Source organism: Ruditapes philippinarum, unplaced genomic scaffold, assembly GCF_026571515.1.
Source record: "Ruditapes philippinarum isolate M1 unplaced genomic scaffold, ASM2657151v2 ctg4884_1_1_1_1, whole genome shotgun sequence".
In the NCBI taxonomy this organism is placed as follows: domain Eukaryota; kingdom Metazoa; phylum Mollusca; class Bivalvia; order Venerida; family Veneridae; genus Ruditapes; species Ruditapes philippinarum.
Genome location: NW_026861710.1, coordinates 27844 through 44110, shown reverse-complemented (window position 1 = coordinate 44110; position 16267 = coordinate 27844). Strand labels below are relative to the sequence as shown.

The 16267-nt window shown below is 33.3% G+C and overlaps 1 protein-coding gene across 1 annotated transcript; it reads left to right on the top strand.

The window, feature by feature from the left end:
- Positions 1–312: 312 nt before the first annotated feature.
- LOC132716568 (uncharacterized) lies at positions 313–13471 on the top strand. The gene is made up of 4 exons (XM_060699870.1): positions 313–833; positions 2008–2166; positions 4138–4669; positions 10660–13471. Exons 1-4 carry the CDS (start codon positions 693–695, stop codon positions 13278–13280), a joined length of 3453 nt encoding a protein of 1150 aa, XP_060555853.1. The 5' UTR covers positions 313–692; the 3' UTR covers positions 13281–13471.
- The last annotated feature ends 2796 nt before the right edge of the window (positions 13472–16267 follow it).

The window sequence follows — 16267 nt, the reverse complement described above, 5'->3', positions numbered from 1 at the left end:
CGGCGTGATTCTCCCCCTTGACTTACTGCATTATGGCAAAGTTCAGTTGTAGAGAAACAAACAAAATCTACTTCTATTCCTACTATTTAGTATTGTGTTATTGCGGTGGCATAACATTTTTTTCACAAATGCAATCTTGTTTCCACTTGCAATTATTATAGCCATCTTGTTTAATCTCTGTATAATCTCTTTCTATTTTTTTCAGATGGCAACATTCAACAATGAAAATATTTTATCTTCTGAGTGTTATACAGTTGATTAAGCAATGGCTTCATACAGCCCTAAGCTGTTAGAAAAGAAATACAATAACTGGGTTAAAGCCCAGTTGGCTGTCCTGTTTACTAAAGAAAGGTATTGAACCTTTTGTTTGCAATGAAATTCAACAATTTCAACAGAAATGCTTAGATGATATATGTTACAGCAATGGATTATTTAGTGGGACTTTTTGTTCAAATTGCTGTACAGAAAATGTTATTAAATGTCCAACAAATAGATTATGTAATGTTGGACGTGGACAATGCAGTTATCATCGAAATGCTGCAACAAGGTATAATCCTGCCGGCTGCCCTAACAAGATATGTCATAATTTCACAACAGAGATACAGAATGCACATAGGTTCTATGGTCCATCATACAAAAACACTGATGCTACCCAATGGTGCAGTAATTCATGGGAGATAGCGAAATGTTTCATGCCCCCTGATGGATATAAAGATGTAGCTAGTGCACAAGAAACAGACTTCAATGGCATCATTAGTGTTATCATTAATTACAAAGACTTTCAGTTGAAAGTACATGAAAAGCTAGGCAACAAGAAAAACATTTTTGAACAGGTAAGTAAAGTCAAATATGTTTTATTTGCATATAAATTGTGTATAAAGAGGGTATATAAGTCCAGGATATATAAAAGGATGATTGTTTTGAATATGCTATATATCACACTGAGAAGTAAGAAAATTGAATGGAAAATGTAGATATTAACTCTTCAATGTGTGATATATAGCTTATTCTGATTCACATGAAAAAATTCTATTTTATATTTTATGTCTTATAAATAAAAAGCAGCAATTTTGACTGTTTTTAAATGAAACACGATCAACAGTTGCACATAAAGAAAATGTTAAGCTGGGCAATAATAAATTACTGAAGTAAGTTTATAGTCACCATTGCGTTGTGTAACTTATAACTATATTATTCTGATTCACATAAAATGAATAAATATCACCGTCATTTAACCTTGATTGGCGGACTTATTTTTCAGCTCAAGACTTCTTGTTTTTAATGAGAAATTCCGTCTAAATGGGGCTCTCAATGGGGGAAACAGATTTTAATATTAAAGTTAAAATTATGGAAATTTCGTTTTAACTTGTTTTTAAGCATAAAATAAAAACAAAATTTGTCTGTTTGTTGTGTAAGATGTAATTTTATTTCATCTTGTGAACTTTAAAAACAGTATTATCACTCGTGGCTGCGCCACTCGTGAGAAATTGAGAATACAGTTTTTAAAGCCCACTCGATGAAACAAACAAACAGATATCCTCTATATATTTTATGTCTTATATATACAAAGCAGTACCTTTTGACTGTTTTTAAATGAAACACGATCAAAAGTTGCACATAAAGATGTTGTCATACATTTATAGTTATGTTTGGCAATTACTATAGTAAATTAAAGTTTAAAGTCACCATTGCATTGTGTAACTTATAACTATATTATTTATTATTGGAAGAAAAAAATAAAACAATTTATGTAAATTTACAATGTAGTGAATTTATGATTTTGATATATGATAATTGTAATGTAATAATAAATATATTTTAACAGGAAAATGTGTACATGTATAATTATGAGCTATAAAGACCCACTTTGACATGTAAATTTGCATTTATTGTACAACTAGCTCATTAATTTTGCATGAAGTTAAAGATTGAAATGCTGTATTGTATTAGTTAACAGATTATCGTGTGTCACAGGAATGAACCCGTCTTTTCATTTTATTTTTTTAGGCAAGAGACATTGGTAGGACTGTAAGACATTCATCAGAATTAGAGGTGGAGGACAAAGACCTTCAACAATACTTTAAAGTATTACAGCAACTACTTTCTGATCCCGTATATTTAGCTACAGACACACATGCACAAAGTGCAAAACAGAAAATCATAGATGTAAGTATTAGCAGCTCACCTGAGCAGATTCTTTTTGTTTCACCAAACTTTATTAAAAGTTTGTTATTATGACATCTTAAAAACTTAAATCATGGGTTGTCTGAGCAAATCAAAGTAGTTAGATTGACAGAAAACCTTATTAACTCTCTTGAAAACTACATTTTAAGTTTTTCATTGAAAATGTCTGTCTTGATTCTGAATTTTGAATGTTAAGCAGAAGAAAGTCTTGATACTCAAATTGTCATACTTATATTATATAAACATGTATCTATATTGACACTATATTAAGCTGAGATGAAAGGGTAACAATTTTCACTTAGGTGAACAATAAAGGGCCATTATAGCTCTCTTGTCAGTTGGCTCACCTGACCATGTTTTGCCTAATGTGTCTAATCCAAATTAAAAACGTAAATCTTTATCTAATTTCACAAAAGTTTATATGTAAACTGTCCTGACCTGATACATATACATCAGTAAAGGTCAGGAAGATTTTAAGAATTAGATATTTACTCATTCCTGGTAAAGAATTTCAAAGCAACGAGCTTAGGTATTTGGTTGGTTTTTGACTTTGCTTACAGTCTGCTACTGAGGCTATTCAATTTAAAAACTGTATGTCCGATATAGTTGGATCTTTCTCAAGTATATAGAAATAAAGTGAAAATTCAGAATTCTAAAATCTGGAAAGTTCTGACACCCCACAATTTTCTTTATCTTCTGAATTTCCATTCTTGTAAGTCCTAAATTCTCGAAAAAATTTGGTTGAATTTAGGTTATATCAATGTTATTTAGGTCCGAAATCTCGTAATTAAAAAGGTCACGGATGGTAATATTACTTGAAATTTTGAAACCTGCTAAATGTCAGTGTCTCCCAATTAGCAGTAACCATTTAATGTGGCACCTATAAGAGTCATGTTAATAATATGTCAAGTTTGTCTCTCCTTTGCTATGACAACTACCAATTACCGGTACTTAAAAACACTTTGGCCTACAGTTCTAAGATTTGGTGTGGAGGTTTGTCTGAGGTCAGAAGATCAAGGTCAATGCCACTGTGGCTTTTGTCACTAAAAGCATGTCTGGCCAATAACTATGGAGGGCTTTGGCCTTCTTTCCTAAGATTATGTGTGGAGGTTGGTCATGACTATAAAATGGCCCCTATCAATTTAATTTATGTAATGGTCGTATAAGGTCAAGGTTATGGTGATGCATGAAATACTTAAGACCAAGAGTCTCATCAATCGCAGGTTTGTAAACTTATGAGTTGTAATGCTGTATTCCTAGAAATTATTTTTCTCTTTTGAAGTTAGCCCTTTTGGAGTTAGCCCTTTTGGCACTTCTGGAGTTAGCTCTTTTGGCAGTGGACTTATTTCCGTGAATCTTTATAACCAATAATACAAATCTGCGAAGATTTCAACCAGTCAGATAATCATTATGATGTACTAAAACTTGTGTATGTTTTAAGTCTTGTCATATGAGACTAGGGAGAACTAAAACACAAACAGAAATTTCTTAAATCCAGAGTTTTTGACTTGTCCAAATGGTGTTCAGATTTCAGGATTTACACTGTATCAACAGAAATACATTTATGTTATGTCAAAAACTATATAATCCAGATTTTAGGTAAAATTCTGTAGTTAAGTTCTATAAATGATTTGCCTTTTCTTATAAAATTTACAGTGTGAAAGGAAAACATCTAAGTCATTGCACTTCATATTGGAGATTAAAATAAAAACATCTTGATGTTAATAAAATTAACAACTTTTATGAAATATTTGAATGCACAAGGATCATTCCATTTCCAAGAACTTCTCAATAATAGAGGCCATTGTATTTAAATGTTATTTTGTGCTGTATAGTTTGCTTGTACTGTGTAAGTCATGTTGATGAAGATGATTAAAGAATGATTTATTTTTTGAATTTCATGTTAAATTCTCATTTCTTCTTATCAATATTAATATTAAAATATGATTGCAGCTTGAGAATGACATATTGGTTATTGGTATAGATGATGTAAGGAAAGCATTAGACGATGTGGCAAAAGCAGTTCGGGATAAAATAAGAACTGAAATAGATGAACAGAAGAAGCAGTCAGAAGAGATTAAACTTGAAATGATTCAAAGAAAACAGGATGATCTTCGGTCTCTTGAGTCTAAAACTGCTGAGGGAGTGAAAACACTTGACAACCTTACTAGTGAGGGAGCCAAGAAAATTAAAGAAGGAAGTGATAATGCAGTAAATGTTATTGAATCAAGTTCAAACACAGGACTGAGCAGAATAAAACAAGAAACTAACACTTTAATAGATAGTTTTGATGTCAAAACTAAAAATACAATTGAAGAATCTGTAAAAACTCTTAGGATTCAGAGTGGCAATGAACGAGAAAGCATAGCAGAACTGGGGAAGAAAGAAAAGAAAGAAATGATAGAATTAGGAGAGACTTTACAGAAAACTCTTTACACTAGAAGTATAGATGACAAAGAGGAACAATATATTACATATAGAAAAAGTAAGTTAAGTCTCCTTGTGTGGCATTACATTGCTCAGAGCTTAGACATTTAGCATTTCCTATTTGACCTACTTAACTTTTGCATTGAAGAATTGTATGAATATTAGATGAGTGATCAAGTGACATCATGACCTTAATTCTTGTTTTGCATAATTATGGGGTCATTAAAAGTTATTATTTTTAGTCCCCTGGCGGTTTAACCTGAAGGGACTTTAGGTTCGCCCTTCATACGGCTGTCTGTCCATTTGTCTACAAAAACTGGATCCCATGATAACACAATAACATTAAATATGCCAGGTGGCAGGGCATTTTTTGCCAAAATTGTGAAGGGGCCTGGGACTGTTCATTTTGTGGGGAAAAAAATGCGATATGTCATAAAATTGTGAAAAATGACAAAATATAATATTTGCCAATGAAATTATGAAACCGGAAATGATGAAGCTTGATAATAATTTCTGACCAGTGTAAAATCTGCTTTGAGCTGGTACTTCAATCTGGTAAACATGCACAAATACCATATAACTTGATTAAAACTATTTACATGTTTGCAATAGGCAAAAGTCAAGTTTTACCAGAAGGTAAACAATGAAATTTGAAGACAAAGTCCTGAAATTTTATATGAAATCCCTTTTGAAATTGTGAATTTTTTTTTTGTGAAAAAAAAAGTGCAATTTTGAATTGTGAAGGGGCCTTTTATAGAAGGAAAAAATGCCCTGGGTGGTCTGGAGATTGTGCACGCCTTTATTTTTCTTCCTATGTTGAAGAATTTGCTTGTTATGGCAGCAGAAAGACTTAATGTAACACTGTTTGCGATAGCACAAATAATAATGAAAATATTACTAAACCTTGAAATATGGATAGATGACTGTATGGATATTATGCACATCATTTCAAGATTGATAAGGGAGTATATTGAGAACTGTCCTACTTACCCAGTGTCGGCAACTGCTTCCAGATTTCTTATAAAAGATTTTTCAAATATTTGTTACTGATCATCAAGCACATCATGCGTGACTAGATTCACACAACCCTATCACCAAAATTTATAGAATTACCCCATTAAACATAGAATTTTCATGAAGAAAATAGTTTTTATAATTTCTTTATTTCTAACTGTATTTACTTCAAACTTCAGAAATATGATTCTCATTGTCACCCACATCAAATTAAGCAAGGTTCATAATTCTAATAATTTAATAGTTTTATCATTGTTGAACTTGTTGAATTTTTCATGAAATATATGATAAGACTAGTGCCTGGCTTTCAATGCAATGATTTTATTTTTCATTTTTAGCTCGACTTTTTTTTTTTTTAAAAAGTAGAGGTATTGCTATAGTTGCCGATGCCGTTGCCGATGCCGTTGCCGTTGCCGTTCCCGTCCGCAAACTTGTACCTGGATCATAACTTTTTTATTTCTTGGTGTATTGTCTTCATACTTGGCCACAACAACCCTTGGGACAAGACCTTTCAGTAGACCATACTTACCTTGACTTTCATCCATAAATGACCTTGACCTTCAAGGTTAGAAATCCAAATTTTGCTTGTTCATGCTGTTATTGGCTGTAACTTTGTTATTTTTGAATGGATTGTCTTCAAACTTGAACATGATAATCTTCAAGGATATCCCTTAAAAATAACCAGACAGACCTTGACCTTCACTCATAAATGACCTTGACTTTGAAGGTCAAATTATTGAAATTTTCATTTTTTTGGCTATTATTGGCTGTAACTTTGTTATTTTTGAATGGATTGTCTTCAAACTTAAACATGATAATGTTCAAGGATAACCCTTAAAAATAACCAGACAGACCTTGACCTTCACTCATTAATGACCTTGACTTTGAAGTTCAAATTATTGAAAGTTTTATTGTTTTGGCTGTAACTGGCTGTAACTTTGCTATTATTGAAGGGATTAACTTCATATTATTACAGAACATACTTAAGGACAAGACCTTGTTGTTTATTAAACACTTGGGCTCTTTAATGACCTTGACCTTGAAGGTTAAATTACTGAATTTTCTCAGATTTGTGCATTAAATGACCATATATATTTATTGGTGTGTGTGTGTGTATATATACACTGAACAAAAGTTCTAACCGACCACCCTGGGTTTTCGCTTATATATGAAAAAGAATTATACCAATAGATCCGACTTTTATTTTATTTCGAAGAGAATGAACACATTGAGAATAATAAAATGATGAAATTTTTCTATTTAAATAATACTTTATCGATATTTAAAAAAAATATTTTTATGAACAACCACTCACCTGTCTGATAGAGACTCCAGCATTCAACATTCCAACTGCTACGGCACGATCTTACATCAACATTCGTGCCATGTTTTTTGTTTTTTCACTTATAAAGTTAACAAGGATTTATGCAATGTTAAATTTAGTACTCACCACGCTCTGCACGAACATTTCGTGCCCAAATGTGTAAACCGCCACCTGCCTCCCGCGTGAGTGCATTGAACCGTATTAAATTATTTTTCATTCCACAAATCGGTAGAACATGACACAAAAATCACATCTGCAAAATTTAATAAGGATCTATTGACCCGTTATAAAATAATCAAAATTTAAAAAGTGATCGGTTAGAACTTTTGTTAAGTGTATGTCATCATCATCATCAACAACAACACGTGTCACCACCACCTGTCACCACCATCACCACGCCACACCAACACATGACACCACCTGACTCCACCATATGACTCCACCATTGACACCACCACGTGACTCCACCACGTGACTTCACCACGTGACTCCACCACAACACCACCACGTGACTCCACCACATGACTCCACCACGTGACACCACCACTTCACACCACAACATGACACCACCATGTGACACCACCACTTGACTACACCATGTGACACTACCTTGTGACACCACCACATGACATCACCATGTGAATTCACCACGTGACTCTACCACGTGACTCTTCAACGTGACTCAACCACTTGACTCCACCACTTGACTCCACCACGTGACTCTTCCACGTGACTCCACCACGTGACTCCACCACGTGACACCACCACTTGACACCACAACATGACACTTCCACGTGACTCCACCAAGTGACTCTACCACATGACTTTGCCACGTGACTCTACCACGTGACTCTGCCACGTGACACAACCAAGTGACACTGCACAAGAATATACTACGTAACTCTGCCACGTGACACCACCAAGTGACACCACCATGTGACTCCACCACATGACACCACCACATGACTTCACCACGTGAGTCCACAATGTGACACCACAGCATGACTCCACCACATGACTCCACGTGGCTCTACCATGTGACACCACCATGTGACACCACCACATGACACCATGTGTCAACCACGTGACACCACCACGTGTATCTATCTGTAGAATTTTCTATTTATAGAATTGCGTGTTTCTATTTCAAATATATAGACAAAACTAATGTGACAAGACAGACCGATTAATTTTATAAAAAGGAAACGTTAAGATTTTGTTCAAACATATCTTTGTTTGCTTTTAGAGAAAGTAAAAAGTCGAGCGTTGCCCCCGCTCGGCGGTTGCTCTTGTTAACTTTAAAATTATTTGAAAATCATTTTTTTTTAAATTTTCTTCTTTGTTACTTTAAATGGTATATATTTGAAAATTGTTATTTTTCATGTTTATTCTTTGTTACTTTAAATGGTATCTACTGAAATATGATTAACAAGTTCAACATGGAAGGCGACGTTCAATGAAGACTTAAAAAGTGTTCTTTGTCATCACTCACATCATGTATGACAAGGTTGATAAATTCAGCTTCTTTATTTCAAGTCATCAGTTCTCCTCTTTAGAATTTTGAATGTTTACTTATTAAATTGTTATCAACTACTGACTGGAATTCAACAAAACTTAATGGAAATCATCAATATCAAGATGGGTCTCACCGGAACAAGGCGACGATATGCGCATCTGCTCTTGGTATTGAAGGTTCCCATAAAGTTTCGTTGATTTCCAGCCAGTAGTAGCAGAGAAGAAGTATGGAAACGATTTTTACTCTATATGCATACTGCATTATTAATCAAATGTTATAGCCCTTGATTAGTTATGCAGTGAGCATATAGAGTAAAAATCGTTTCCGCCTTATTCCGGTCAGAAACTTCGTTGCCGCGCTACTATTCTGCTAATATTGGCTGGAATTCAACAAAACTTTATGGGAACCTTCAATACCAAGAGATGATGCGCATATCATCGCTTTGTTCCTGTCAGACAATTTAACTTAGAGTTGTGGCGCTTGATTAGCTATGAAGTATCGGGGCTTTTTTTCACAGTTTGGGGAAGCAGCCCAGCCCTTAATTTTGGGGAAAAATTACATGGTATATTTGCAAAAGGGGAAGAAAAAACTTAATGTAAATTCAATTTTTGGGGAAAACTGCATGATTTTAAAGAAATTTTCTTTGGGGAAGCAGCCCTATACCGGCCCCTGTTATAGAAGGTAAAAAGGCCCTGAGTATGCATATAGAACAATATTCGTTTCCGCACTACTTCTCCGCAACTTCTGACTGGAATTCAATTAAACTTTATGAGAACCATTAATACCATGAGGAGATGTGCATAGTGTTGCCTTGTTGAAGTTGTTCATACCAGACCCTTCATTACAGTTATGGCCCTTGATTAGTATAGTATGCGTATAGAGCAATATTGTTATTCCTTTGCAACTGCTGTACTGATTTCAACAAAACTTTATGGCAACCACGGATACACAAAGGCAACTTACATCTCATTGGCATGTGCAGATATTAATATTTAACACAGAGTTACATGTATGGCTCTGTTATTACCCTGAATATTTATCAAGTACAAAGAATATCACTGTTTATGCCATGATAAATATATATAAGCTTTATGTCTTCAGGTGTTGTGTTAGTAATAAGTTAACCAATGCTCAGCGGGGATTTAAATATAAAGAATTTGCTTGTTATTTTCTGGATGCAACTAGGGAAGTTAAAAGATTTGACTTCTTTGTGTCAGTCATTCTGTCTGTCGGTCTGCCCGTCACTAAAAACTGTTTCCTGAGATTGGGAAACTTGGAACTTTTCCAACAAATTTAGTTAATAAAGAGATAAATATAGAGAAAAGTTGAAGCATTGTTACTAATTTATCCTGAGAAAACTGATCTTTTGATAATCTGTTTAACATAATTTTCTTATTAGGCAGGGAAACTTAACATATTTCTATGATACAGACAAACTAAGAACTCAAAAGTTCATTCATGTCTACAACAATGGCATAATTGAATAGTCATGGCCGCTAGGCGAGGGTTATATTGCAAACAGCCGTTTATATACGGCCATATAACCTGTCAACAATCTTTATAACGAATTTATAATACAGCAAACATCATTTTTTTAGAGAAAAAAGTAAGATTTCTTCATGAATCGACAACAGCCGTGTATATAAAACTATATAAACGTCACGACTATCCAATGAAAAGCGACGTTACAAACGTGCAGTATTATAAAACCCTATATAAACGGCTATTTGTAAATATAACCCGAGCCGCTAGGCGAGGATAATATTGGAAATAGCTGTTTATATACGGCCATAATAACCTGTCAACAATCTTTATAAGGAATTTATAATACTGCAAGCATCATTTTTTAGAGAAAAGTTAAGATTTTGTCATGAATCGACAATAGCCGTGTATATAAAACTATATAAACGTCACGATTATCCTATGAAAAGCGACGTTACAAACGTGCAGTATTATAAATACTGTTTCTTTTGTTTCTTCATTATTTATCATTTACAGTGCACAAAGTTACATTTATTTTGCTTGTATTTGTATTCAAACTAGAACAAAACTTTCTACAATGGTGATAATTGAATACCTTTTTTACCATGTTACTAAATACTACAAAAATAAAGTACTATTTAAAGGATTTTTTCACACTTAGTAGTTTAAATATATTTGAATAGTAATGATGTGTATATTATTTCAATTTTAGAACTTAAAGATGAACTAATTAAATGGTACAACACCAATCAGAGTACTGTTCCACTTTCACCACTGACAGATGACTTAGATTCGCCGCTAGCTGGGTTTTACGTCATGCCAGACATCGATATACATACAAACATATTCAGCCAAGAGAGGGAAACCACTAGAGTCAAGTCATTAGAAGAGGTCTTTACATCCAGTGGGAGGGTTGTACGGGAAATATATTTGTCAGCTGATGCTGGTTTTGGAAAAACTGCATTTTCAAAATATCTGGCCATAACATGGTGTCAAGCTCATCAAAAAGATCAAAACTACAAATATTTTAAAGAAGAAGAACTAAAGGCCTTATCTGGCTTTGAGTTTATATTCCTGGTGTTATTAAGGGATTCAGTTCAAGTCTGTAACATTGATGACATGATCGAACAAAAAATTATAAAATGTCTTCCTTGTTCGTCATCATTACCAAAAGACTTTTTAAAAGAAATTTTGAGTCGTGAAAAATGCTTAGTTATTTTGGATGGGCTAGACGAATGGACTCATCCTGACAATGCTTGTACAAGATCACATGAAAATCTTCCTCACCGATACGCACGAGAAAATTGTGCAATCCTAACAACAACCCGGCCATGGAAGCTTGGTGTTTCAAACTTGAGGACAAGTCAAATGGACAGGACAATAGAGTTAGCTAAATTAAATAAGAAGTCAGTAATGACATTACAGTTAAATGCAATTCGAGTGATGAAAAAAGGCCTTTGTGAACATGAAATGAAGAAACAAAGGAAGGACTTAAATAAAGTTATAAAACGAAGTGGTCTCAACAACCTAAAAGCAGTTCCTCTCATTTTAATGTACATTGTATGTTTATGGTGTGATGGTAAACCTATTGGACAGTCAAAATGCCAACTTTATACAAGTATAGTAGAACTGCTTCTGTCAAGAACACTGAATAAACATCCAGAACTAGAAACAGACACCAACCCTTCCCAGGATGATCTCCCACAATGCTTTATTAAACATGTGAAATGCCAAAAATACAGCAAGCTTATAACGGTCTTAGGAAAACTAGCTTTCCATACATTATTCAATGTTCAGAAAGAAAATACCCTTGTATTCAACAGATCTATTGCTGAAAATTATCTTTGTCCAGGTAATTTAAAATTAAGTTTACTTTCAGGAATACTAACAGAAAGTAAAGTGAAAACATATACAGAACAAAATTCAAAAGTATCCTTTTCCCACAAAACTGTTCAGGAATTCTTTTGCGCATCTTACATAAGTGTTCAAACCATATCTGATATACAGAAAGAAATTGTAGAAAAATGCAGAACTGTGCAGCATATTCTAGATATGTCAACATTGTTTATGTTTATTAGTGGTATGAAACCCGAAATCATGTCTTCAGTCTCACATGAATTTATGATTGTGATAAACAATGATGAGAAAACAAAGAAATACAGAACTATGACATTTTATTTTAACTATGACCACAAACCATTATTAGTTATACAAGACATGAACATTTCTTGTGCCAAAGAAAGCCAGGAAAACAAAGACCACAATTTGTGTTTACAAGATTTCTTCATTAATGAGAAATGTCAACAAGAAAACTACTTCAAACAGTTACAACATTTGTGCCAACAAAATAAAGAAAACATAAAATCAATAATGATAGAAAATAAAGGTATTTGTAGTGTACAAGAAATAATCAATTTGTTTACACTCTCTGACCTTCCACATATAGAGAAATTATCCTATCAAGGTGATATTGTAGAAGAGAAAATAATAAGCTTGTTATTGAACCCTTTAAAATGTTTAACTGTGATATCAAGTAAATGGGAAAATCATAAGTTTGTAGGAAAACGTTGCCAGCTGTCTGCAGAGATAAATAGAGGACTGGTAAAATTACAACACCTGGAGTGTTTATCTATAGAATGGTTCACTATGAGCCACGAGGTAATGGAGACATTGTTAAATTTCCTCACTAGTAAAAATTCAATGAAAGAAATAAAATTGTACAATTTAGACTGTAGTGATCATGGTACTTCATGTAGAGGATTAAACTTTGACCTGTCTCAACATTCACAACTAAGAAGTTTAGGATTTATCCGGATACCTGTGTCACAATTAAATACGGATGTATCGTTGTTAGAGGATTGTGATGTAGGTGCATTATATAAACCTGGTGTTGTGTCATCTTACCTCAGTCAACTACCAGCAGCCGGTAAACTACAAAGATTTGAGTGTTGTGATCTAGAATCTTCCAGTGACATAGAAACAATGTTACAAACATTATCATTGTTATATCATGTGAAAGATGTTAGGTTGTATTACATCAATCTAGGTGAAAGATCATTAACACTGTCACCTCAAATGATCAATATTGAATCTGTTAACTTGTTGTATATAACAATGTCTTGTTCAGTGTTACATGATCTCATTTCTGTTATAAACAAACTACCACATACAGTGACAGTACTTATACAAGGTTGTGATATAAAACCAGAAACAGAATTTGAAAACTTTAAAACATTTATAAAACAATCAGACAATTTTGTGGTAACCATTTGTGGCACCTTGAAGTCTGGAGTGTACAGGTTTGAGTTTAAAACAACAACAAGTACTGAGTAACCTTTAATAAACTTAGGAGAAACAATTTATAAATAGATTATGAGACAAATGACAGGTGAAATGGACATCATTTTTTTATTATGAATCAAATATTTAGATAGATAAGGAAAAGTTTAAAAATGTGTTCACATAATTAGAAAATGGAAGTGTAAAGATGGACTGATATTTATTTATACCAATATCAAAAATTATCTTTATTTATTTTTAGCTCGACTAATCGATAAGAATAAGTAGAGCTATTGCAGTCACCCGAGCGTCGGCGTCGGCGTAACCACTTATGTTAAAGTTTTTGTAATAGTTAAAATATTTTCAAAGTCCATTGACATATGGCTTTGAAACTTTGCACACTTGTTCACCATCATGACCCCAATCTGTAGACAGGAGGAGGTAACTCTATCAAGCATTTTGACAGAATTATGCCCCTTTTTCGACTTAGAATTTGCGTTAAAGTTTTTGTAATAGTTCAAATATTTTCCAAGTCCATTGACATATGGCTTTGAAACTTTGCATACTTGTTCACCATCATGATCCCAACCTGTAGACAGGAGGAGGTAACTCTATCAAGCATTTTGACAGAATTATGCCCCTTTTTCGACTTAGAATTTACGTTAAAGTTTTTGTAATAGTTAAAATATTTTCAAAGTCCATTGACATATGGCTTTGAAACTTTGCACACTTGTTCACCATCATGACCCCAACCTGTAAACAGGAGGAGGTAACTGTATCAAGCATTTTTTTACTATCAAGCACTTAGAATAGTCGAGCGTTGCTGTCCTACCGACAGCTCTTGTTTTACAGTGCAGTATAGATTATTATTTTTAACTTGGCACATTTAAATGCGGCAACAATAAATTAATTGTTTTAAAAATTATCTTTTCTTAATATTCAACTACACAGATTTTTAATCTTCAGGAATACAGTACATATAAAACCGAAAAACAAAATTTGAAAAAAATGATACACCAATAAAATACTTCAGAGTTATTCATGGTGATGTATAATGGTATCTATCAGAACAGGGAAAACAAATAAACAAATTGAATTCACAACAATTAAAACTCTGTAACAGATAAAGAATAAAAATACATTTTTTGTGAACTACATTAATTTTATTAATAGAACAGTTAAATGTATTTTGAATAATTTTGAAATTGAATCTAAACAAAATAAAATGCCAGATATTCAGAACTTTTACGAGTATTACAAAAATACTAATGCTCGCACAGAATATGATGACAACTTTAATTTTGACTGTGACATTTATTCACAAGAAAACAATGATATTCTTTATGGTAAAATCTGCAGAAATAAGTAAAGTGATTCGGAAATGTAATAACTCCAAAGCTGCATCACAACATGACTACATATATTATGAATAATTATTTAAAGAGTACTGAAAATTTACTGTGACTCCTTTAAAAAAGTATTTGATTCTAGTATTCTACCTGATTATAAGCTGGTTAATAGGAAATATTGTAATATCCCCGTATTATGTGACTCTCAGTTTTATTGTGTCACCTTGAAAAGGCAACATATAGGGGTTACTTCTGTCGTCGGTGTCGGCGTCCCCTAAAGCTTGTCCGGAGCATAACTCAGTCACTATAAGTCTGATTGACTTCAAACTTGGTATGCATGCTTCCTTCAATAACCCGAAGTGCAGTGCACAAGAACCGGTACTCTTCACTTCTTAATTTTTGAGTTATTGCCCTTTGTTAATTTTCATATTTTAATTTTGTCCGGGCCATTTCTCTTCAACTATAAAAGCTATGGACATGAAACTTCATAGGATGATAGATCTCATTACGAAAAAGTGCAGTGCACAAGAACTGGTACTCTTCACTTCTTATTTTTGAGTTATTACCCTTTATTAATTTTCATACTTTATTTTTGTCTAGGCCATTTCTCATAAATTATAAAAGCTATGGACTTGAAACTTCATAGGATGATAGATCTTATTGATAAGAAGTGCAGTGCTCTGCACTTCTTATTTTTTGAGTTATTGCCCTTTGTTAATTTTCTTGTCCTGGCCATTTCTCCTAAACTATATTGTTCACAAGGCGACACATCCGACTGGAAAGTTAATTATTTATTTTAACATATATGCGGTTACCGCAAACATAAACAAATCAATTGTGTTATAACTTTAAATATGTTAAAGATAAATCACCTGCACATTTGTTGTGTACCACCAGTATATTTTGCTGGTTTTCTTCTGATCTTTTAAGATTGTAGACTAAATCATAGTTTGACATGATTTCCGTGAACATGTAAAGTATTTGGCAATGTACCATACATTAAATTTACATTCTGATCTGATAATTATTGACCAGCCAGCCTGCTTTATAGTGCATATAAAACAAATGGTGCTTCCATCTTTCCAGATTTTATCCATTGTTTATATTGTTTAAGCAGGCTTTCCAGATATTTCCTTTTTAGCTCGACTATACGAAGTATATGGAGAGCTGTCCTACTCGCCCCGGCGTCGGCGTCCGCGTCCAGATTTTAGATTAAAGTTTTGGTGCAGTAAAATATTTTTCACTATAACTTTGTCATTTCTTAAGGTATCAACTTCAAACTTCAAATATATGTTCCTTATCATCAACCACATCTTATGTGACAAGGTTCATAACTCTAGCACCAATATTTTCAGATTAATCTCCCCTTAAACTTAGAATTTTCCTTAAAAAATACTATTTTTTACTGATACTTCTTTATTTCTTAAGGGATCAACCTCATACTTCAAATATATGTACATTATCATCATCCCCATCTTATGTGACAAGGTTCATAACTCTAGCATCAATATTTTTAGATTTATCTCCCCTTGAACTTAGAATTTTCCTCAAAAAATACTATTTCTTACTGTTTCTTCTTTATTTCTGAAGGGATCAACCTCATACTTCAAATATATTTACGTTATCATCATCCCCATCTTATGTGACAAGGTTTATAACTCTAGCACCAATATTTTCAGATTTATCTCCCTT